General features: G+C 44.1%; 1 protein-coding gene across 4 annotated transcripts in view; it reads left to right on the forward strand.

The window, feature by feature from the left end:
- dph6 (diphthamine biosynthesis 6) overlaps nucleotides 1-26294 on the forward strand; it is a 363508-nt gene that overhangs the window by 261259 nt on the left and 75955 nt on the right. For all 4 annotated transcript variants that reach the window (XM_070878999.1, XM_070878998.1, XM_070879000.1 and 1 more), the window contains one exon: nucleotides 5196-5441. In XM_070878999.1, coding sequence (XP_070735100.1) covers nucleotides 5196-5441 — 246 coding nt within the window. The remainder of the gene's footprint in view (nucleotides 1-5195; nucleotides 5442-26294) is intronic.

Genomic DNA, 26294 nt, shown 5'->3' on the forward strand with positions numbered 1-26294 from the left:
CCCTGCTTTCCTGTGATGTCACACTTTCAATAGTTTTACTTCTTGTTCTCCCAGCTCAGTTGGTGCTGTTTGGGCTGGCTGCTTGATGTGCCGGTTCTCCCTCGCGCGCCGTTTTAAGGCTGCCGCTCCCGCACTGGTCTCACGCTGCTTGATGTGCCGGTTCTCCCTCGCACGCCGTTTTAAGGCTGCCGCTCCCGCACTGGTCTCATGCTGCTTGGTGTGCCGGTTCTCCCTCGCGCGCCGTTTTAAGGCTGCCGCTCCCGCACTGGTCTCATGCTGCTTGGTGTGCCGGTTCTCCCTCGCACGCCGTTTTAAGGCTGCCGCTCCCGCACTGGTCTCATGCTGTTTGGTGTGCAGGTTCTCCCTCGCGCGCTGTTTTAAGGCTGCCGCTCCCGCACTGGTCTCATGCTGTTTGGTGTGCCGGTTCTCCCTCGCGTGCCGTTTAAAGGCTGCTGCTCCCGCTCTGCACTACATCTACCCTATCAAACCCTTTCATTGTCTTGAAGATCTCTATCAGGTCACCCCTCAGTCTTCTCTTTTCTAGATAATAGAGCCCCAGCCTGTTCAATCTTTCCTGATTGGTGTAACCTCGCAGTTCTCATACCATTCCAGTAAATCTTTTTGCACCTTCTCCAGTGCCTCTGTATCCTTTTTATAATATGGAGACCAGTCACATTACTCCAAATGTGTTCTAACCAAGGTTCTATACAAGCTTAACATGGCTTCTCTACTTTTTTAATTCTGTCCCTCTAGGAATGAACCCCAGTGCCTTGTTTTTTTTTTGTTGTTCCACCCACTCCCTGGCTATTGTAACTTAAAGCCCCACTCCGTGTAATCTGTGCATTCGCGTGGCTCTCCTTTCATAATTTGTACAACTCATTTCAGTTTAATCAACAGAGTGAAGTGATATGTGTAAACAAGCCACTGCTAATGAAGAGGATGTAGACCATAAGAACATAAGAACATAACAATTAGGAACAGGAGTAGGCCATCTAGCCCCTCGAGCCTGCTCCGCCATTCAACAAGATCATGGCTGTTCTGGCCGTGGACTCAGCTCCACTTACCCGCCCGCTCCCCATAACCCTTAATTGCCTTATTGGTTAAAAATCTATTTATCTGTGACCAATACCTCTCACTATCTAAAATGAGCCTAAGCTCATTATTTTAAGAATTTAGATTTTTCTTTTATACAAATATAACTGCTGCTAATACATTGATTAATCTGAAAGTTGCTAAGAGCAATTTTTGTTGCTTTCTCTTTTTCTTTATGCTAATTTATTCTCCCCAGGTTCCTTCTCAAGTTAAGGTCTTTGGGGTGTATGTATTTACCCCACAACATTTTGTTTTCTTTTACCTGAAGCTGAGTAGCAAAGGAAAATAATACGGTTAAATTTTTAAATAATGTGGTAGAAATTTACTGCATTAACTCGCACATTCCAAAGGATTCATCTTCTATAGTAGCCAAATAAAATTTAGGGTTTTTTTTACAATCTAACTCCAAACCTAGCTGTTCTCACAAAATATCAGCATAAACCTTATCTGTGTTAAGGTGTATTTTACTAAACAGGGTATAATGTTTTTTTTATGGAATAAAAGACTGAGGAACTTCCATCACATGTCATCCTGTCCATGTGACCCACCTCCTGCTCTCTTGACCTCATTCTCACCAAACCACTGACCACCCAACCTCCCTTCTTGGCCCCCATGTTAGCTGAGAGTGTTAACAGTTCCCTCTCCTCAGGTACTGTCCCCCTCCCCTTCAAATCTGCCGCCATCTTCAAAAAACCATCGCTGACCCCTCTGCCCTTGCAAACTACGCCCCATCTTCAACATCCCTTTCCTCGCCAAAGTATTGTTGCCTCCCAAATCCACGCCCATCTTTTTCACAACTCCATGTTTGAAACCCTCCAATCAAGCTTCTGTCCGTACACTGAAACAGCCCTTATCAAAGTCAGAAATGATATCCTATGTGTCTAACTATCTCTCCTCATCCTTCTCCTCATCCTTCTCGACCTATCAGCAGCCTTTAACATGATTGGCCACACCCTCCTCCAACGCCTCTCCTCCTCCATCTAGGTAGAGGTGCCCTTGCCTCGTTCTATTCTTACCTATCTATTCGTAGCCCAGAGAATCATCTTCAATGGCTTCTCTTCCCAGTCCTGCACCATTACCACTGGATCTACATGCTACCCTGTGAAGAAATCATCTGAAAACACAATTTTTTGGGGGGATATAAAGGGAATTAAGGGATATGGGGATAGTGCAGGAAAGTGAATAGCAGAGCAGGCTCGAGGGGCCGAATGGCCTACTCTCGCTCTTATTTCTTATGTTCTTATGTTCCACATGTACGCTGATGACACTACATTTCTCGACCCCTCCGCTATCTTTGCTTTGTTACACTGCTTGTCCAACATCCAATACTGGAAGAGCAGAAATTTATTCCAACTAAATATTGGGAAGACCAAAGCCATTGTCTTTAGTCCCCACCACAAACTCCATTCCCTAGCCACTGACTCCATCCCTCTCTCTGACAAATGTCTAACACTGAACCAAACTGTTCACAACCTTGGTGTTGTATTTGAGCTTCCGACCACATATCCACTCCATCACCAAGACTGCCTACTTCCACCTCCGAAACATCACTCGCCTCCACCCCTGCGTCAGCTCATCTGCTGCTGATGCCCTCATCCGTGCCTTTGTTGCCGCTAGATTTGACTATCCAATGCTCTCCTGGCCAGCCTCTCAATCTTCCACCCTCCATAAACTTAAGCTCATCCAAAACTCTGCTGCCCATATCCTAACTCGCACCAATTTCTGTTCATCCATCACCACTGTGGTTACTGACCTACATTGGCTCCTGGTCCGGCCACACCTTGATTTTAAAATTCTCATCATTGTTTTCAAATTCTTCCATGGTCTTTCCCCTCCCCATCTCTGTAACCTCCTTCAGCCCTACTACCCTCAGATCTTTGCGCCCCTCCAATTCTGGCCACTTGCGCAGCCTCAGTTTTAATCGGTCCACCATTGGCGGTCGTGCCTTCAATTTCCTCGGCCCTAAACTCTGGAAGTTCTTCACTAAGCCTCTCCATCTCTCTACCTTTCTCTCTTTTAAGACGCTCCTTAAAACCTACCTCTTTGACCAAATTTTTGGTCATCTGTCCTAATATCTCCTTGCATGCCTCAGTGTCAAATTTTGTTTATTAACGCTCCTGTGAAAGCGCCTGCTATGTTAAAGGTGCTACAAAAATACAAGTTGTGGTTGTATCTTGAGTTCTCAGAATATGGCACTTATACTATGTGAGCTGTACAAGCTTATATATCAACACAATATCAGAATACCCAACATCCTTGAGTGCATTAATGCATTATGATAAAGTACATGACTGGTCCATGCCCAAACTTACCAAATTAATGTAAAAATAATTATTTCTTCTTAAGTACTCCATGGATACATCTCGGGGTAAAAAAAGTGGTTGATATTTTTGAACAAGTATATTTAATTATCCCATTCAAAAATCAGTTGAAAAGGAGGAAAAATGAACTGCTTATAAATCAAATGTACTACATTGCATTCACATTGCTTGGTTTCTGATCTAGCATGTTCACTTTTCATCACAATAGGTTAAATAAACAGTACTGTTTTTAATCAGTTGTTTTTCTATAAGTAATTCAAACAGCTTTTCTTGCACCTTTTATGATCTGATTAATGCAAATACATATCTATATGTTTTAGCCCACGGGCACCTGTGCTTGAATTAACCCCACCCCCAACCTGATGGGGTGAAATTCTTACTTCTCTGCAATGTGCAAAAATCTTTTGTGAAATGAGTTTGTGCAATAACACCTGAGTTCCTAGAGAATATGAGGACATACCCTCAATTTTGCACACTCACTCAGAGCCTAAAGTATGGTTGATGCACTTTGAGTTTAGGTCCATTCATAGGAGAAGAGTAAAGGAAGCTTTATGTGTGATATGTAATCCCAGGCCTCAACCTTAATGCTGATAATTCTTTGCCTCAGCATTTTATGCCTCACCTTCATTAACATAATCCGCCAGTTATGTTTTTTTTTATATCAAAAAAAATCAGGAGTTTTTGCACAAGCTAGTTGATACTGTAAGTCATGCTGTTAAGGAAAAGTGCTAGGACTGGAAATTCGACGATTTTGCGACCGGGTTTTTGGTGCTATTTCACCTTTTTTGGCAAAAACCCGGTCGGCGGAAAATTCGGTGATGTTTTACAGCGGCGGTTTTCAAATACCGCTGGAGAGAGGAGCGCCGCCGTGCAAGGCTCGAAATATCACTCACCAAAAATTTGGCTCTGTACGCATCCGTACTTTGCATGAAAAATACCAACAGAGAAAAACCTGTCTTGGCAGACCTGCCAGCAGCGGTAAGTATGAAGACCTACAAAAAGGTAAATTAAACTTTTTATTTTTTAATTCTTTTGCAGCAATACGATAGATAAGTGAGTTGTAAATGTTTTGTGAATTTTTTTTTTCCAATTTATTTTTAGGTGTTTTTCCGCTCTCCAAAGGCCCAACTCGCAGAGGTATCGGCCTCGGACTATAGTTGGCGAGGATCGCGGTTTGCGCCACAAATCCTCGTGCCACGTCGATTTTTACCTCTGCGCAAATTCAAGCTTGAATTTCAGGCCTGATAGCGATAGCAAAGCGATAACGATAATTTTGGTGAAAAAAATACCGTCATCGCTGAGAACTGAATTTCCAGCCCCTAGTGTTTAGAAATAAGGTATATATCTCAATTGATTGGGTTCATATTTTAGTGCAAATGACAAAACATTTACAACCCTCGATGTGTGGAAAATGTTTTTCTCACTTACTTAATTATAACTAATTTTCCTCTCTATGTATGTATATATATATATATATTTTATAATGGAAAATTTGATTGCAATGAAATAAATAAAATTTGGGAATACATGACACGTCATATATATTAACACATAGTTGCTGTTAAAGTGGCTAGATGTGCTTATATTTTTTTGCTGCTCCATCTAAACTGTTGAACATAGATTGCTGATCAGCATAAATTATCTAGGCCTTTAGAATCTGTGCTACAGTTAAATATTTTATGTGTACATATGCACATAGTTTTTAATATAAAGATTTTGAATTATCTCATTCCTCATGATAGAGATCTGCACATTACTAATTATTTTCATTTATGCTCCTAGATTGGAGATGCGATATTTTGTGCTGGCCAGATTGGATTGGTCCCGTGTACCATGCAGCTTAGCAAAGGCGGTGTCAAATCTGAGGCTGCACTTTCTCTGAGCCATGTCCAGAAAGTTCTTGAAGCTATGAAAAGTGGAACAAATTTAAGCAACATCTTGCTGGCAAGCTGTTATGTCACAGACAAGAAATACATTTCTGTTGTTCAGAATCTCTGGCAAAAGACCATAAAGGAACACAAACAAGAGGTAAGCAATAGTGTCTCTCTGATACTTACACTTATACATTGAAGATGTTCAAAATACTATAGTTTAAATTATTATTTACATTTCATATTATTAATCCAAGTCAAATGCACAACGTCTAATCCCACAAAAATTGCACTTAACTATCTATTTACATTATTAATTGCAATAATAGATCCCAAAACTTGTGTTCCCTCAACTTTTTTCCATATAAAACTAAATTTTATCTTGTCTGTCATAATGTTCTCAAACATGGACTTGAAGCCCATTTCTCAATGTAAATTTCTGTAGTTCATATGTGCAAAAATTACTTTGAAATCTGTTGCAATAAAGTTCAAATGTAAACTGCATTCACATGTCACACACAATACTGCTCCTCCAGGAAAAAGGACTTCAGAGAGACAAGTGGGGACCTGCAGAATTGTTAAAACGTCGTAGAGAATGAAACCTTTATGTCCTTTTTAAAAAAAAAAGTACTTTCTGTTGCAATTTGAGAACGTTGAGAACATAAGGATCTGACTTCACTCTCTGGAGCTGCAGTGGCCTGGCTCCAGAGGGGAGCATGTTAACAGTGTGTTCATTTTCATTGTTGGAAAAAAATACTTTATGCATTGTGTTGCATTGGAAATCATGTTAGTCAGGTAGATGTTGAGACATAGTTCATGTGTTGCTGCCAATTTTTGAGGTGCTTATATGAAAATCGACTTTTTAGATTGTTTCCTGATCTCCCCATATTCTTCTTTGTGCTGCTTTCTTATTCCTACCTTCAACCAAAAGGATGTGATGGTTCGGGCTAAAAGCTTTCCTGATTAATTAGTGAAGACAAATGTAGGTCCCTTGCAGTCAGAATCAGGTGTATTTATAATGGGGAACAAAGAAATGGCAGACCAATTGAACAAATACTTTGGTTCTGTCTTCACGAGGGAAGACACAAATAACCTTCCGAAAATACGAGGGGACCGAGGGTCTAATGAGAAGGAGGAACTGAAGGAAATCGTTATTAGTCAGGAAATTGTGTTGGGGAAATTGATGGGATTGAAGGCTGATTAACCCCCAGGACATAATAATCTGCATCCCAGAGTACTTAAGGAAGTGGCCCTAGAAATAGTGGATGCATTGGTGATCATTTTCCAGCAGTCTATCGACTCTGGATCAGTTCCTATGGACTGGAGGGTAGCTAATGTAACACCACTTTTCAAGAAAGGAGGGAGAGAGAAAACGGAATTATAGACCGGTTAGCCTGACATCAGTGGTGGGGAAAATGCTGGAATCAATTATGAAGGATGAAATAGCAGCGCATTTGGAAAGCAGTGACAGGATCGGTTCATGTCGGCATGGATTTATGAAGAGGAAATCATGCTTGACAAATCTTCTAGAGTTTTTTGAGGATGTAACTAGTAGAATGGACAGGGGAGAACCAGTGGATGTGGTGTATTTGGACTTTCAAAAGGCTTTTGATAAGGTCCCACACAAGAGATTGGTGTGCAAAATTAAAGCACATGGTATTGGGGGTAATGTATTGACGTGGATAGAGAACTGGTTGGCAGGCAGGAAGCAGAGAATCGGGATAATCGGGTCCTTTTCAGAATGGCAGAAAGTGACTAGTGGGGTGCCGCAGGGCTCAGTGCTGAGACCACAGCTATTTACAATATACATCAATGATTTAGATGAAGGAATTGAGTGTAATATCTCCAAGTTTGCAGATGACACTAAGCTGGGTGGCGATGTGAGTTGTGAGGAGGATGCTAAGAGGCTGCAGGGTGATTTGGACAGGTTAGGTGAATGGGCAAATGCATGACAGATGCAGTATAATGTGGATAAATGTGAGGTTATCCACTTTGGTGGCAAAAACATGAAGGCAGAATATTATCTGAATGGCGGCAGATTAGGAAAAGGAAAGGTGCAACGAAACCTGGGTGTCATGGTACCAAGAGACAAGGCAAGAGCAGGAAGGTAGTGCAGGAGTCCCCTGCGGTCATCTCCCTCCAAAACAGATATACCGTTTTGGATACTGTTGGGGGAGATGACTTACCAGGGGAAGGCACCAGCAGCCCAGTTCACGGCACCGTGGCTGGCTCTGCTGCACAGAAGGGTGGGAAAAAGAGTGGGAGAGCTAATAGTGATAGGGGACTCTATTGTAAGGGGAATAGATAGGAGTTTCTGCAGCCACAACCTAGACTCCAGGATGGTATGTTGCCTCCCTGGTGCAAGGGTCAAGGATGTCTCGGAGCGGCTGGAGAGGGAGGGTGAACAGTCAGTTGTTGTGGTACATGTAGGTACCAATGATATAGGTAAGAAGCGGGAAGAGGTCCTACAAGCTGAATTTAGGGAGCTAGGAGTTAAATTTAAAAAGTAGGCCCTCAAAGGTAGTAATCTCTGGATTGCTACCAGTGCCACGTGCTAATCAGAGTAGAGGGAGCAGGATAGTTAGAATAAATACGTGGCTTGAGCAGTGGTGCAAGAGGGAGGGATTCAAATTCCTGGGACATTGGAACCAGTTCTGGGGGAAGTGGGACCTGTACAAAAGGGATGGTCTGCACTTGGGCAGGACTGGAACTGATGTCCTAGGGGTAACATTTGCTAATGCAGTTCGAGAGTGTTTAAACTAATATGGCAGGGGGATGGGAACCTATGCAGCGAGATAGGGCAAAGTAATATGGAGTCAGAAGCAGATGGTAGAAAGGTAAAAAGCAATAGTGGAAGGCCGAGTAAACAAAGGCAAGAAACAAAAAGGGCCACACTACATCATAATTCTAAAAGGATAAAGGGTGTTAAAAAAACAAGCCTGAAGGCTTTGTGTCTTAATGCAAGGAATATCCGTAATAAGGTGGATGAATTAACTGTGCAAATAGATGTTAACAGATATGATGTGATTGGGATTACAGAGACGTGGCTCCAGGATGATCAGGGCTGGGAACTCAACATCCATGGGTATTCAACATTCAGGAAGGATAGAATAAAAGGAAAAGGAGGTGGGGTAGCATTGCTGGTTAAAGAGGAGATTAATGGAATAGTTAGGAAGGACATTAACTTGGATGATGTGGAATCTATATGGGTAGAGCTGCAGAACAACAAAGGGCAAAAAACGTTAGTGGAAGTTGTGTACAGACCTCCAAACAGTAGTAGTGATGTTGGGGAGGGTATCAAACAGGAAATTAGGGGTGCATGCAATAAAGGTGCAGCAGTTATCATGGGTGACTTTAATATGCATATAGATTGGGCGAACCAAACTGGAAGCAATACGGTGGAGGAGGATTTCCTGGAGTGCATAAGGGATGGTTTTCTAGACCAATATGTCGAGGAACCAACTAGGGGGGAGGCCATCTTAGACTGGGTGTTGTGTAATGAGAGAGGATTAATTAACAATCTCGTTGTGCGAGGCCCCTTGGGAAAGAGTGACCATAATATGGTGGAATTCTACATTAGGATGGAGAATGAAACAGTTAATTCAGAGACCATGGTCCAGAACTTAAAGAAGGGTAACTTTGAAGGTATGAGGCGTGAATTGGCTAGGATAGATTGGCGAATGATACTTAAGGGGTTGACAGTGGATGGGCAATGGCAGACATTTAGAGACTGCATGGATGAACTACAACACTTGTACATCCCTGTCTGGCATAAAAATAAAAAAGGGAAGGTGGCTCAACCGTGGCTATCAAGGGAAATCAGGGATAGTATTAAAGCCAAGGAAGTAGCATACAAATGGGCCAGAAATATCAGTGAACCTGGGGACTGGGAGAAATTTAGAACTCAGCAGAGGAGGACAAAGGGTTTGATTAGGACAGGGAAAATATAGTACGAGAGGAAGCTTGCAGGGAACATTAAGACGGACTGCAAAAGTTTCTATAGATATATAAAGAGAAAAAGGTTAGTAAAGACAAACGTAGGTCCCCTGCAGTCAGAATCAGGGGAAGTCATAATGGGCAACAAAGAAATGGCAGGCCAATTGAACAAGTACTTTGGTTCGGTATTCACGAAGGAGGACACAAACAACCTTCTGGATATAAAAGGAGTCAGAGGGTCTAGTAAGAAGGAGGAACTGAGGGAAATCCTTATTAGCCGGGAAATTGTGTTGGGGAAATTGATGGGATTGAAGGCCGATAAATCCCCAGGGCCTGATGGACTGCATCCCAGAGTACTTAAGGAAGTGGCCTTGGAAATAGCGGATGCATTGACAGTCATTTTCCAACATTCCGTAGACTCTGGATCAGTTCCTATGGAGTGGAGGGTAGCCAATGTAACCCCACTTTTTAAACAAGGAGGGAAAGAGAAAACACGGAATTATAGACCGGTCAGCCTGACATTGGTAGTGGGTAAAATGATGGAATCAATTATTAAGGATGTCATAGCAGCGCATTTGGAAAGAGGTGACATGATAGGTCCAAGTCAGCATGAATTTGTGAAAGGGAAATCATGCTTGACAAATCTTCTGGAATTTTTTGAGGATGTTTCCAGTAGAGTGGACAAGGGAGAACCAGTTGATGTGGTGTATTTGGACTTTCAGAAGGCTTTCGACAAGGTCCCATACAAGAGATTAATGTGCAAAGTTAAAGCACATGGGATTGGGGGTAGTGCGCTGATGTGGATTGAGAACTGGTTGTCAGACAGGAAGCAAAGAGTAGGAGTAAATGGGTACTTTTCAAAATGGCAGGCAGTGACTAGTGGGGTACCACAAGGTTCTGTGCTGGGGCCCCAGCTGTTTACATTGTACATTAATGATTTAGACGAGGAGATTAAATGTAGTATCTCCAAATTTGCGGATGACACTAAGTTGGGTGGCAGTGTGAGCTGCGAGGAGGATGCTATGAGGCTGCAGAGTGACTTGGATAGGTTAGGTGAGTGGGCAAATGCATGGCAGATGAAGTATAATGTGGATAAATGTGAGGTTATCCACTTTGGTGGTAAAAAGAGAGAGACAGACTATTATCTGAATGGTGACAGATTAGTAAAAGGGGAGATGCAACGAGACCTGGGTGTCATCAGTCATTGAAGGTTGGCATGCTGGTACAGCAGGCGGTTAATAAAGCAAATGGCATGTTGGCCTTCATAGCGAGGGGATTTGAGTACGGGGCAATGAGGTGTTACTACAGTTGTACAGGGCCTTGGTGAGGCCACACCTGGAGTATTGTGTACAGTTTTAGTCTCCTATCTTGAGGAAGGACATTCTTGCTATTGAGGGAGTGCAGCGAAGGTTCACCAGACTGATTCCCAGGATGGCGGGACTGACGTATCAAGAAAGACTGGATCAACTGGGCTTGTATTCACTGGAGTTCAGAAGAATGAGAGAGGATCTCATAGAAACGTTTAAAATTCTGATGGGTTTAGACAGGGTTAGATGCAGGAAGAATGTTCCCAATGTTGGGGAAGTCCAGAACCAGGGGTCACAGTCTAAGGATAAGGGGTAAGCCATTTAGGACCGAGATGGGGAGAAACTTCTTCACCCAGAGAGTGGCGAACCTGTGGAATTCTCTACCACAGAAAGTTGTTGAGGCTAATCCACTAAATATATTCAAAAAGGAGTTAGATGTGGTCCTTACTACTGGGGGGATCAAGGGGTATGGCGAGAAGGCAGGAATGGGGTACTGAAGTTGCATGTTCAGCCATGAACTCATTGAATGGCGGTGCAGGCTCGAAGGGCCGAATGGCCTACTCCTGCACCTATTTTCTATGTTTCTATACATCAGTCATTGAAAGTTGGCAAGCAGGTACAGCAGGCGGTGAAGAAGGCAAATGGCATGTTTGCCTTCATAGCTCGGGGATTTGCGTATCGGAGCGGGGAGGTCTTATTGCAGTTGTACAGGGCCTTGGTGAGGCACCACCTGGAATATTGTTCAGTTTTGGTCTCCTAATCTGAGGAAGGACGTTCTTGCTATTGAGGGAGTGCAGCGAAGGTTCACCAGACTGATTCCTGGGATGGCAGGAATGACATATAAGGAGAGACTGGATCGACTGGGCCTGTATTCACTGGAGTTTAGAAGGATGAGAGGGGATCTCATAGAAACATATAAAATTCTAACGGGACTGGACAGGTTAGATGCGGAAAAAATGTTCCCGATTGGGGAAGTCCAAAACCAGGGGACACTGTTTAAGGATAAGGGGTAAGCCATTTAGGACCGAGATGAGGAGAAACTTCTTCACTCAGAGTTGTTAACCTGTGGAATTCTCTACCGCAGAGAGTTGTTGATGCCAGTTCGTTGGCTATATTCAAGGGGGAGTTAGATATGGCCCTTACGGCTAAAGGGATCAAGGAGTATGGAGAGAAAGCAGGAAAAGGGTACTGAGGTGATGATTAGCCATGATCTTATCGAATGGTGGTGCATGCTCAAAGGGCCGAATGGCCTACTCCTGCACCTATTTTCTATGTTTCCATAAATGCTCGTTCACATTGACTGATTTCTGGGGCTGGATGGTTTGATTTCTTCCTCCTTCGCAATATAATATATGATACGTCCACACAATGCTGTCATGTAGCCTGGCCTAGGGTCTATGAATTTTCCTCTCTGATGCTAACTGGGTTTAAAAAAAAAATTCAAGGCTGAGAACCTAGCTAAAATTTTGACCACTAAAGTCTAATGTTCTGCAACTAATGTGAAGCCTCAGGGTAATTTTTAAACGCATTCTAGATTTTAAGCTATAACTCCAAGTCACTTTTCATTTGCTAAAGTGGAAGCTAAATTCTAACATTGATCTACGCCAGCAGATCATTGAAAATTATCAACACCGCATATATAGTTAGGTTTTGGTGTGAAACAAGTTCCTCGGTGTCAAATTTAGTCTCAGCAGGTTTTGTACTTGAAATGAATAAACGTACAAATTGAGAATTAGTTAATTTTTACCCTTTTATTTAACCACAAGCATTGTGTCTGTTTTAAACGACTTCTCCAATGGATAGTATTGCATAATTTGAGAAACCATTCCTCATTTTAGTCCAAGTTTACATCCAAGTTGGTGGTGTCATAACCTGTCTGAAGCCCTTTCTGTGTTTTTGGCATCTACAATTGTATTATTTTACTTTTTCTCATGTCGAACTCTGCCCAAGTAATTAATTTGCATCAACTAAGGTTATTACATTCGTAACATGCAATTGTTTCTAATGCAGAAAAATGTAATTTAAGTAATAATTTAAAAACAAAATGGGAGATGCATTTAAAGATTAAATAAATTCCAGTTTAGGGTCTGCTATTCCCCAAAGTAGTTATAATGTAAACTAGAATGAGCAAAGCTTTTTAAAATTTAGCTTTACCCTAGCTCCCCCGCCCCCCCCCCCCCCAAAAAAAAACAAAAGGAGAAAAATGTAATTCTTTGTTTGGCAATGCGGACCTAATGGTAGATAAACGACGCAACTAAAAAAATCACAGGCATGTGTGTCATTTTAATTCATTTAGCATTCCTGTGGCTTCTCCATCACATGGTGCATAAGGACACGCGCTCGAATGACTGTCTTCAGTTTTTCATTCCTTACCTTGAGTGTCAATTACAGTTGTACTATGTCAGCAATGTTAGAAAATAAATATTGGCCCAGATTTTGCGGTCAGCAGCATAACTAAGAACTACACTGCCAGCATCTGAACCGAGTACGCACAGCTGCTGGGAACCCTCCTTCGAGAATTTGCAGTCGTGCGCTGTGAGTCGAGCGTAGCATCGTGGCCCACGGATCCCAGGGATACACCATGTGTGGAAGCGTACCTGGGATCACATGGGCCGGTGCTCCAATAACAAACAGATGGTCCCTCATTCACCCCCAGTCTCTCACTCACAAGCCAAAAGGGTATATTACTTTCCATGGTCAATAAATATAACTGTAATAATCCTGTGGCATTCAAATAAAATGCTATTCACATCCAAAAATAAATACAGAGGATATATGCCAGACTACAGTGGAATGGCACAAAAATCATATTCCACACTTGCTGTGCTGTTCCCCTCAATTGAATACTTGCTGTACATTGGCCTTACAGCATGCAACTGTAAAACAGCTCATCATTTATTCAATTTAAAACACAGTGGGAAGAGTTTTCTACTCTGACGGGGGCCATCATTGCCTGTGTTTTTTGAGGCGAGGTGCATAAATGTGATGTTCTATCACTTCCATCTACCTCCATATACCACTGAAAGTATTTCTAAACCAAGATAAAGTCCGAGGACATGTTTCCATTTCCAGCCTCAGAATCTCAAAGATATCAGCCTCACTAAGAACACCACCCAGCAGGTGGTAAGTTTGAAAGACTGGCTTATAGTTTAAGTTTTTAAAATTAAATATATACTGTATTTCCAAAAGGTATCCCCTTACACTGTGCAAACAGGCGCCTGCAACAGTTTGCACCAGCCGTAAAATTTTCATCCACACTTGCTGGGCAGTTGGTGGGCAACTCTCTGCGCCAGCAATTAGGATTTCAATGTCTGAGCAGATGATCTGTCAAGTCGGAACTTAACTTATTGCAAGTTCGGGAGTTAGCGCATGCGGAAATCCCGAACTTGCTATCCATTTCAAAGGCAATATAATGGTGTACTCTCAGAGTATGCTGTCATACCGATCGCAGATTCTGCCCCGTTGTAGTATTTTCCTGTCTGCTTTAGCTGCAGATTTTATGTTTAACTCTAGTATTTTGCTTGCTGCCTTATATGTATTGGAAAAATATTTGTTCCATGTCCTAACTTACAGATGTGTTCAAGTAGAAGGGCCTTCCACAAGGTGCCTTTTGTTACCCTCTTCTCTTCAAATTTTGCTGGCAGTTGCAGAAAGACTGCAGAACAGACTGCTCTAGCTTGAAGGAGCCAAGTCCATTTGCAGTGCTGACTCTTCCAAGCCAAAGAAGCAGAAGACTTGCAAGTGTTTTGTATCCCAAACTGAGTGAAGGAATCAAGAAGGCATATAGAGCAGTATTCTAGGCAAAATTCTAGGTTGTATTTATATTCCACAGAGCAAACTGAGAGTGAATTTAATCCGAGTTTGCTGCAGATTTGGAGAGTCAATTTACACCACCTGTTACAAACCAGATATTTTCTACCTGATGTTGAAATTAGTTTTAATTCTTTTCTTGTCCTGACATCATGATGTTTCTTGTAACTGACTGCTAAAGTACACAAAACACACAAACAAGATTGTTAATTTGCCATTATGCCAAATTGTGAATTGGTTTGATGGCGGCTTAGTAAAACTTACAGCATGAGTACAATGGGAAATCTAAACCCCATCGGCAAATCTGCACCTCTGCCCTGAACTGCAGAAATCTGTGTTTACACTCTGGTCTGAGATCGTCAGTTTGAGTGTGAAATTCCCAATTGCCAGGATCTCAACCTCCACTGTTGCAGTGCAATCCATCGGGGACTGTTTGGATAGATCCCTGTTTACACACCAACTTTAGCATCGCAGCAAACTGAAAGCTTCGTCATTTTGATGTAGAGTTGATGTATAAATTCACCTTATGAAAAAGAGGGCTTTATAATGTTTCGTAATAATTAGGAACATGGGTGATTCAGACATTTCCCAAGACTAGACACACTTCTCAATTGCACAAAAGCATAAAATCACTCGTGATAATTGACCTTTCAGCTAATTAGGATGGACTTGCACTTTAAAGTCTCAATCATTATTACCTAATTAACAATACTTTTCAAAATCAATGAATCTCAAACAAATGTAATCACTTCTAATCCTTGTGCAACGCACAGCTCAGTGACTAATGCTACTGTCATCACTCCCAGAAACTTGACTGGAAACTGAAATGCAACTTCGCACAACTTGGGGACCCAAACACATTTACAAAGTACCAAACGGGCAATGCAATCTTTTCAAAATCACATATATCAGGTAACAAAACAACATTCATTTTGCAATCATCAAAATAATCCCAAACCACAACATTTTTAAATGAGATGTTTTGTTCTTATTACAGTGCAAAATTCACATTTTATCCACCTTTGTTGTTCTACCATTTCATATTTTTGAGTTTCCATGGATGGGCTAGCTTCCCTGCATAATTAAAAATTGCAGTGGACCAAATAAAATGATCAACCATGCTAGCTTCAGCCTTATGCTGTGTATCCCTGCTGTATTCCCTAAATAACATGTATATCTATTTTGTAATTTAGCTTGTTAGCTTTTGATAATTTGGTTAAACAAAACAAAAGACCTCTGATAGAAATGGAAAGTGCCTTTTGTGTGTTTATGCAAAACTTCAGTCACCTCGGAGGGTGATTGAACCTGCAAAAATGTTTCTAATCATTTGATAACGATTCACTTTTAAGAGGTTATTGATCATGACAGCATTTTGGGACTGAAGATAGATCTCTATTCTAAAGACCAGGTCCCAATACTACAACCAGGCAATAATATCTCCATAATATTATGTTAGCACATCTGATGAATTGTACATACTAGACAGTAGCCAGTATGTCACCATGATTGAGGTTTTTCAGATAAAATTTCAGTCATGCTACTTTAAACAATTTTAGAAAAGACATCCAAATCAAGTCGTTGCAGTAAAACCAATTGCTGTTCAAAAGATATATATTCACGACTTTTTTTATAGTCATTTAAACTCGATTCCCCTCAATGGATAAGTTTTAGCAGCTTATGAGTAGCCCATTAGGTGGAACACTCAACAGTTAGTAGTGTTTGCTGTATTCAGGGTGGGGTGATGGCTATGAAATGAGCTCAATCATAGAATCATAGAAAATGCTGACACAAGACCATTCGGCCCATCGTATCTGTGCTGGTAGAACCACTCTCACTCTCGAATTCAACAGCTTCTATCAACTGAACACAGATGGCATTGAAAGCAGCTGTGGAAAGGTGCCTGAAGTGAGGATGTAAATATTGAAGGTTCTAAGTGTGATTTTTGTTTTTTGAAAGACAAAGTGAAATAAAATCTAACATTAAAATGATAAGGGCTAGAAATTTGGTTTTCAGCGAAAACGGTATTTTTCCACTAAAATTACCATTCACTACCATTTTTCAGGCCTGATATTCGGCCTTTAATTTGTGCAGCAGTAAAAATCGGCTTTGCAAGAGAATTCGCGGCGCAAACCACGAATTTCGGCAACTTTAGTCTGGGGCCGATACCGCTGCGAGAGAGGCCTTGGGGGAGGCGGGTGGGGGGGGGCAGAAACAACTAAAAAATTCCCCCAAAAAACATTCACAAAACCCTTACCGACTAAATCACTGAAAAAGAATTAAAAAATAAAAACTTTAACTTACCTTTTTTGCAGGTCTTCATAATTACTTCTGCTGGCAGGGCTGCAATGCAGGTTTTTCCCTGTCTGTATTCTGGGTGCGGAATACATGTCCCGAGAGAGCCAAAAATCGATTACAAACACTATTTTGGGCGGTACATGGAAAGCACCGCCGCAAAACGATCACCGAAGGTCCCGCCGACCGGGTTTTCGCCGCGGAGGGTAAAACAGCGGCAAAAAGTTGGCGAATTTCTAGCCCAAAGTCTAACTGACCATAACATTTATGGAAATAGTTGTACTTATGTACAAACAAGTTTTCTGTGTTATTCAAAAGGGGTAACTCAGAACTTGTCATTCTCCACATAATTTCAAAGAATTGTGTGTGGAATTTAAATTTCTCCAAGTATTTCTCTTGAGTTTATGGTTCTTGCCTATTACCTTCTATAATTGCTCCTCTGAAAAATTTTCCACGCACACGAGTCTAGGCTTACTTCATGTTCTAGTCAATTTTTATTTTCTCGATGTTCTGACATTCAAAACACAAACCACAATGTTTAGTCTGGTCAGAAGCTTCCCATGGTAAATGCCTAATGCAAAAAAGAGAAAATTGACTTGTAATGTTTTAACTCATGTAATGATCACAAATTCGGGCCTGCCTTAGATACCTTCTTGGATTCAGTGGCTTCAGTGGTTCCTGGAAGTGATATGAGCATCTGACTTGTATGGGTGACTCACACTGCCTTATATCTACTTGTATGATAGTGTACCAGGGATTTAACAGGAATACTCCTTTGTAACCTGAAATGGATATTCATGTCTTTCGCACACATACATTTCAATCTCTAATGGCAGACTGAACAAATAGTTGGTGAGACAGAAGTTGATATCAATTGTTTATTTCACAGTATGATGAACATCCAGAATAGTAGTTGTGATCAGACGGGCTTAATTTAATCAGTGCAATTTATCTGTGCGTAATAATACAAAATAAAGAACACCCCATACTTCCACATATCCATCCATGGGTCATCTCACTTGACTTCAACAAGATTGCTTCTCACTATCCTCATTCCATTTCTCACTTCATAGACTTCATAGGCAGTCCCTCGGGATCGAGGAAGACTGGCTTCCACTCTTAGCATGAATTCTTAGGTGGCTGTACAATCCAATATGAGAACCACAGTTTCTGTCACAGGTGGGACAGATAGTCTTTGAGGGAAAGGATGGGCAGGGAGTCTGGTTTGCCACACGCTCCTTCTGCTGCCTGCGCTTGATTTCTGCATGCTCTCGGCGACGATATTCAAGGAGCTCAGCGCCCTCCCGAATGCACTTCCTCCACTTAGGGCAGTCTATGGCCAAGGACTCCCAGGTGTCAGTGGGGATGTTGCACTTTATCAGGGAGGCTTTGAGAGTGTCCTTGTAACGTTTCCGCTGCCCATCTTTGGCTCGTTTGTCGTGGACGAGTTCCGAGTAGAGCGCTTGCTTTGGGAGTTTCATGTCTGGCATGCGAACTTTGTGGCCTGACCAGCGGAGCTGATCAAGTGTGGTCAGTGCTTCAATGCTGGGGATGTTGGCCTGGACGAGGACGCTAATGTTTGTGCGTCTGTCCTCCCAAGGGATTTTCAGGATCTTGCGGAGACATCGCTGGCGGTATTTCTCCAGCGACTTGAGTTGTCTACTGTACATGGTCCACGTCTCTGAGCCATACAGGAGGGCGGGTATTACTACGGTCCTGTAGACCATGAGCTTGGTGACAGTTTTGAGGGACTGATCTTCAAACACTCTTTTCCTCAGGGGGCCGAAGGTTGCACTGGCGCACTGGAGGTGATGTTGGATCTCATCATCAATGCCTGCTCTTGTAGGAGGCTCCCGAGATAGGGGAAGTGGTCCACGTTGTCCAGGGCCACGCCGTGGATCTTGATGTTTGGAGGGCAGTGCTGTGCGGTGAGGACAGGCTGGTGTAGGACCTTTGTCTTACTAATGTTTAGCGTAAGGCCCATGCTTTCATACGCCTCGGTAAATACGTTGACTATGTCCTGATGTTCAGCCTCTGTGTGTGCACAGACGCGGGCGTCATCTGCGTACTGTAGCTCGACGACCGAGGTCGGAGTGGTCTTGGACCTGGCTTGGAGACGGCGAAGTTTGAACAGCTTCCCATTGGTTCTGTAGCTTCGTTCCACTCCAGCGGGGAACTTATCAACTGTGAGGTGGAGCATGGCAGCGAGGAAGATTGAGAAGAGGGTTGGGGCGATGACCCCAGCCCGGACATGAATTGAGTCTGTGATGGATCCGTTTGTAAGGATCACGGCCTGCATGTCGTCGTGGAGCAGGCGGAGGATGGTGACGTACTTTTGGGGGCATCTGAAACAGAGGAGGACGCTCCATAGACCCTCGTGGTTGACAGTGTCAAAGGCCTTTGTAAGGTCGAAGAAGGTCATGTATAAGGGCTGGCGCTGTTCCCTGCATTTTTCCTGCAGCTGTCGCGCTGCAAAAATCATGCCCCGTAGGGGATGAAATCCACACTGCAACTCTGGGAGGAGTTCCTCGGCCACGGGGTGAAGATGATTGAGGAGGACTCTGGCGACGCCTTTCCCAGTGATTGATAGCAGGGAGATTCCTCTGCAGTTGCCGCAGTCAGACTTGTCCCCTTTTTTAAAGATGGCCACGATCACTGCACCTCTAAGATCTCCCGGCATGCTCTCCTCACTCCAGATGAGAGAGATGAGGTTGTGTATTCGCGCCAGTAGTGCCTCTCCGCCATACTTCAGTGCCTCAGCAGGGATTCCATCCGCTCCCGTAGCCTTGTTTTTTAGCTGTCTTGTGGCCTTTTCTACATCATACAATGTTGGGGTCTCACTAAGGTGATGGCGGGTATCATGCTGCGGAATGGAGTCGAGAACACTCAAGTCAAAGGCAGAGTCTCGGTTGAGGAGATCTTCAAAGTGTTCCTTCCAGCGGGCCCTGACTGCCTCGGTGTCCTTGATGAATGTTTCCCTGTTCTTGGCCATGAGTGGGGTGGGGCCTTGGGAGTTTGGTCTGTATGTGGCCTTGACTGCGGTGAAGAATCCTCGCACATCATGGCTGTCGACCAGCTGCTGTATCTCCTGTGCTTTCTCCATCCACCACCTGTTCTTTAGGTCCCGGGTTTTTTGTTGGACTTTAGCCGTCTATAATGCTGCTTTGCTGCTCCCGAGTTGGGTTGCTGTTTAAGGCTCAGAAATGCCCTGCGTTTGCAGTCTATTAGTTCTTGAATCTCCTGATCATTCTCATCAAACCAGTCCTGGTGTTTCCTGGTTGAGTGACCGAGCGTCTCCTTGCAGACACTGGTTATGGAGGCCTGGAGGGCAGACCAAGCGCTGTGGGCATTCTGCGTCTCGGGGTCATCAAGGCACGGCAGGTTAGCTGTGAGGCGCTGACTGTGAAGGGCTCTCTTAGCTGGGTCCTTAAGTGTCCCGGCATTGACTTTTTTGTGACATTGCTTCTGCTGCCCCCTTCGCTTTGGGGCTATGTTGATGTCAATGATGGATCTGATTAGGTGGTGAATGGAGAGTCGTCAGCTCCTGTCATGGCACAGGTGATGTGCACATCCTTGCGATCCCTGGCTCGGATGATGACATAGTCGAGCAGGTGCCAGTGCTTGGAGCGAGGGTGTTGCTAAGATGCATTTGTCTCTCTGGCGGAACAAGGTGTTGGTGATGAGGAGTTCATGCTCTTGACATTTTGTCAGGAGTAGGGTACCGCTGGAGTTGGCTTTCCCTACCCCCTCTCTGCCAGTCACGCCTCCCAGAGGTCTGTGTCCCTGCTGACCCTGGCATTGAAGTCGCCGAGGAGGATTAGTTTGTCACCCACAGGGACGCAGGTCAGGGATTTTTCGAGGTTGGAGTAAAAACCCTCTTTGGCCTCATCTGTTGCATCGAGTGTTGGAGCGTAAGCACTGATAACTGTGGCGCACTGGTTCCGGGATAGGATGAGACGAAGAATCATGAGGCGTTCGTTAGTCCCGCAGGGGGAGTCTTTGAGGCGGTCGACCAGCTCGTTTTTGATGGCGAAGCCAACTCCGTGGAGGCGCCGTTCTGCCTCTGGTTTCCCTTTCCAGAAGGTGGTGTAACCTCCACCTTGTTCCTTGAACTGGCCTTCCCCTGCCCGCCAGGTCTCGCTTAGGGCTGCGATGTTGATATCAAAGCGTCTAAGTTCCCAGGCAATTATGGTGGTACAGCGTTCCGGTCTGTCGCTGTTGGGGTTGTCCATGAGGGTCCTGACGTTCCAGGTCCCGAACTTCATGTTAGAGGAGTGGAAGATGCCTGTGTGTGATTTCTTTTAACGTGGGGTGATCGTTGCACGCTGACTACTGCACGGGCTTAGCTGAGCGAGGTCTTGGTACAGTGGCATGGGGGCCCAGGGCGACTGGAGACCAGGCACTGCTATATGGGCCTAATTGCCTACGGCGAGGTGTTGGCCGCAGGCTCGGCGCTGGGTAGCGCCCTTGGTGGTAGGTGGTCCAAGATTTATTTGGGGGCAGGCATTGGGGGAGCCAGCGGTGCACTGGGGTTCACATTGAGGGTGCAGGGGGAGTCACAGCCATTGTACTCACCAGGTGCTGGAGGAGGAGAGAAGACTCGGCCATCAGTGAGGAAGGAGGTGTCCAGGGGGAGGAGGTGGAGGCCCGAAAACCAGGTCCAGCCGCCCAGTCGCCGCAGGAGGTCCAGCCGGGAGGTGCAGGTCGCGTCGAGTCAGCAGGAGGTCCAGCCGGGAGATCCAGGTCACGTCAAGTCAACCAACCGCCGCAGGAGGTCCAGCCGGGAGGCCCAGGTCGCGTCGAGTAGCTTAGTACTTAACCAGCTCCTGACTTGTTTGCAGTCCGTTTGCTTCAATTTCTTGGCTGTCTCCTGAGGTTTACTGTCGGTTCTTTCCTTGGTTGCAGCTTGTGTCCCGAAGACATACTGCTGACTTCTGTTGCTGTTTCGATTCTCTTCCTGTACCTCTAAGTCTAAGCCTTTTCTGGGCTTGATTGCCTTGCACCTTTCTGTTTCAAAAACCTGACTGACTAACTATGTCTCTGTGTTTTATCTTCACCGTCGGAAAGGGAACTAATGGTTTTGTGTCTTTTTTTTATTGCCAAGACAAGTTAACAAATTTATTATTATAATCTGTAGGAAACAACATGAAAGCTAGCTCATTAGAATCTTGACTACCTACCATCTCACAGCCATTTTAAAAACTTGTATGAATACACTATGGTTTAAAACACTATTTTAAAGAGAACTCTCTCTTAAAATTGTTCTGCAGAAAATGTAAGTATTAAAAGGAATATACTTGAAAATTAGCTTATGCAGCTGTGTTATTTTCAAGTACTGATCTAAGAAGTACACCCCATATCATTTCTTAACAACTAATTACAGTGTAGCTACCCTCGTGGTTAAGGCTACTATGGTTGATCACGGAAACATGCTGTTTCATTTCTTTAAAAAAAAATTATTCCTGGGATATCGGCGTCGCTGGCAAAGCCAGCATTTATTGCCCATCCCTAAATGCCCTTGAGGAGGTGGTAGTGAGCCGCCGCCTTAAACCGCTGCAGTCCATGTGGTGAAGGTACTCCCATACTGCTGTTAGGGAGGATTTTGACCCAGCGACGATGAAGGAACGGTGATATACTTCCAATTCAGGATGGTGTGTAACTTGGAGGGGAACTTGAAGGTAATGGTGTTCCCATGTGCCTGCTGTCCTTGTCCTTCTAGGTGGTCGAGGTTGCAGGTTTGGGAGGTGCTGCCGAAGAAGCCTTGGCAAGTTGCTTCAGAGCACCTTGTAGATGGCATACACTGCAGCCACGGTGCGGCGGTGGTGCAGCGAGTGAATGTTTAAGGTGGTAGATGGGATGCCAATCAAGCGGGCTGCTTTCTCCTGGATGGTGTCCTTGAGTGTTGGAGCTGCACTCATTCAGGCAAGTGGAGAGTATTCCATCACACTGATTTGTGCCTTGTAGATGGTGGAAAGGCTTTGGGGAGTCAGGAGGTGAGACACTCGCAGCAGAATACCCAGCCTCTGACTTGCTCTTGTAGCCACAGTATTTATGTGGCTGGTCCAGTTAAGTTTCTGGTCAATGGTGACCCCCCCCCCCAGGATGTTAATGTTGGGGTATTCGGCGGTGGTCATGCTGTTGAATGTCAAGGGATGGTGGTTAAACTCTCCCTTGTTGGAAATAGTCATTGCCTGATACTTGTGTGGCGTGAATGGTATTTGCCACTTATCAGCCCAAGCTTGAATGTCATCCAGGTCTTGCTGCATTCGGGCATGGACTGCTTCATTATCTGAGGAGTTGCGAATGGAACTGAACACTGTGAAGTCATCAGTGAACATCCCAACTTCTGAGCTTATGATGGAGGGAAGGTTATTGATGAAGCAGCTGAAGATGGTTGGACCTAGGACACTCCCCTGAGGAACTCCTGCAGCGATATCCTAGGGCTGAGTTGATTGACCTCCAACAAGTACAACCATCTTCCTTTGTGCTAGGTATGACTCCAGCCAGTGTACAGATTTCCCCTTGACTCCCATTAACTTCAATTTTACTAGGGCTTCTTGATGCAACCCTCGGTCAAATGCTGCCTTGATGTCACTTCACCTCACCTGGAATTCAGGTCTTTTGTCCATGTTTGGACCAAGGCTGTAATGAGGTCTGGAGCCGAGAAGTCCTGGTAGAACCCAAACTGGGCATCGGTGAGCAGGTTATTGGTGAGGAAGTGCTGCTTGATTGCACTGTCAACGACACCTTCCATCACTTTGCTGATGATTGAGGGTAGACTGATGTGGCAGTAATTGGCTGGATTGGATTTATCCTGCTTTTTGATGACAGGATGTACCTGGGCAGTTTTCCACATTGTCAGGTAGATGCCAAGGTTGTAGTTGTACTGGAACAGCTTGGCTGGAAGCATGGCTAGTTCTGGAGCACAAGTCTTCAGCACCACTGCCTGGATGTTGTCGGGGCCCATAGCCTTTGCTCAGCCGCTTCTTGATATCACTTGGAGTGAATCGAATTGGCTGAAGACTGGCTTCTGTGATGATGGGGAACTCAGGAGGAGGCCGATATAAATCATACACTTGGCACTTTTGGCTGAAGATGGTTCGAAACTCTTCAGCCTTGTCTTTTGCACTTGCGCGCTCAGTCATCATTGAGGATGGGGTTTTCATGGAACCTCCTGTTAGTTGTTTAATTGTCCAGCACCATTCACGCCTGCATGTGCCAGGACTACAGAGCTTTGATCTGATCCGTTGATTGTGGGATTGCTTCGCTCTGTCTATAGCATACTGCTTCCGCTGTTTAGCATACATGTTCTGTGTTGCAACTTCCTCAGTTTGGCATCTCATTTTTAGGTACGCCTGTTGCTGCTCCTGGCATGCTCTTCTGCACCACTCATTGAACTAGAGTTGGTCCCCTGGCTTGATGGTAATGGTAGAGTGAGGAATATGCCAGGCCATGAGGTCACAGATTGTGTTGGAATACAATTCTGCTGCTGCTGATGGCCCACAGTGCCTCATGGATGTGCAGTTTTGACCTGCTAGATCTGTTCTAAATCTATCCCATTTAGCATGGTGGCAGTGCCACACAACACAATGGAGGGTGTCTTCAGTGTGAAGACAGGATTTCGTCTCCACAAGGACTTGTGTGGTGGTCACTGCTACCAATGCTGTCATGGACAGATGCAGCTTCAACAGGTAGAATGGTGAGGACAAGGTCAAGTAGGTGTTTCCCTCGTGTTGGTTCTTTCCTCACCTGCCACAGGCCCAGTGTGGCAGCTATGTCCTTCAGGATTCGGTTAACTCGGTCAGTCGTGGTACTACTGAGCATTGAAGTCACCCACCCAGAGTACATTCTGTTCGCTTGTTTCCCTCAGTGCTTCTTCCAAGTGGTGTTCAACATGGAGGAGCACTGATTCATCAGCTGAGGGAGGGCAGTAGGTGGTAATCAGCAGGAGGTTTCCTTGCCCATGCTTGACCTGAAGCCATGAGACTTCATGGGGTCAGGAGTCAATGTTTGAGAACTCCTAGGGCCACTCCCTCACGACTATATACCACAGTGCTGCCACCTCTGGTGGGTCTGTCCTGCCGGTGGGACAGGGCATACCCAGGATGGTGATGGTGAAATCTGGGGCATTGGCTGAATTATATGATTCTGTGAGTATGACTATGTGAGGCTATTGCTTGACTAGTCTGTGGGACAGCTTTCCCAATTTTGGCATAAGTCCCCAGATGTTAGTGAGGAGGACTTTGCCGGGTCAACTGGGCTGGGTATGCCATTGTGTCCGAAGCCGAGCTCGATGCCGATGTTTTTCATAGTAGTTGTGTACAACTGAGTGGCTTGCTAGGGATTTCAAAGGGCAGTTAAGAGTCAACTACATTGCTATGGTTCTGGAGTCACACATATGCCAGACCAGGTTAGTGTAGCAGATTTCCTTCCCTAAAGGACATTAATGAACCAGATGGGTTTTTGCGACAATCCGATAGTTTCCTGGTCACCATTACTAATGCTAGCTTTTTATTCCAGATTTATTTAATTAACTGAATTTAAATTCCCCAGCTGCCTTGGTGGGATTTGAACTTGCGACTCTGGATCATTAATCCAGGCCTCTGGATTACTAGTCCAGTAACATAACCACTATGCTTCCATTTCCGGCTTCCCAGCATCTCTGCTGCTACATGGAAACAATAGGGCAATGAAAGGGACAAGAAGCCAAGGCCAAGCACAGAAATGTATTCATTGCTTCTTGTTGCAAATGCAGTTTGGGTGTGGGGCTCAATAGAGAGGCCAAGCCACCATTTCAAATTCTCTTTGAATTTTTTGTAATCAGATAAAGGGCTACCTTTTCAGAAGAATGTGCAATGATGTGGCCATGGAGGAGACCTACTGTGGATTATTCTTTTGATTTAAATGTATAACATCTGGGGTCTCTCTTTGTGTTGGCCGTTATACATCTGTCTGCATGTGTTGCTTTGAATATTTGCAGTAGAGGTTGTTCAGTGGACAGAAGTGTAAAAGTAAATTCCAAGCCCAAATTATTAACAGCGAACTTTTAAAATTCTGACAGTAATAGACCTTTTATTAATTCCATTATGTTCAATGGTTTTAGTTCTTGAATATATGTTCAGTGTTGTTGAATTCTTGTTGCTGCTACGTTTTCAGTGGACTGTACTGCTACTTCGCAAATAATCTTTTCAACTCCATCATCCAATGAAACAGAACATATTATTTGAAAAGAAAGAAACTACATTCATAGAATTACATAGAGTTTACAGCACAGATACAGGCCAGTCAACCCAACAGGTCAATGTTGGTGTATAGTCTCCCACCTCAGTTCATCTCACCCTGTCAACATATTCCTTTCTCCCTTGTGTACTTATCTAGCTTTCCCTTAAATTCATCTAAACTATTTGCCTCAGCCACTGCATGTAGCAAGTTCCACATTCTTACCACTCTCTGAGTAAAGAAGTTTCTCCTGCATTCCTTATTGGATTTAGTAGTGACTATCTTCTATTTAAGGCCCCTAGTTTTCAGTATTGTCAACTCTCGGAATTCCATCCGAGACACACAATTTTGGAATAAACTAAAGCTTCTCTCACGATGGAATGCCTAAATCTCTGGATTTTTTTTGGAAAACAAATACATAAATTTACACACGTGGAAATAAATAT

Source organism: Pristiophorus japonicus, chromosome 4 (assembly GCF_044704955.1).
Source record: "Pristiophorus japonicus isolate sPriJap1 chromosome 4, sPriJap1.hap1, whole genome shotgun sequence".
NCBI classification, from domain to species: Eukaryota; Metazoa; Chordata; class Chondrichthyes; family Pristiophoridae; genus Pristiophorus; species Pristiophorus japonicus.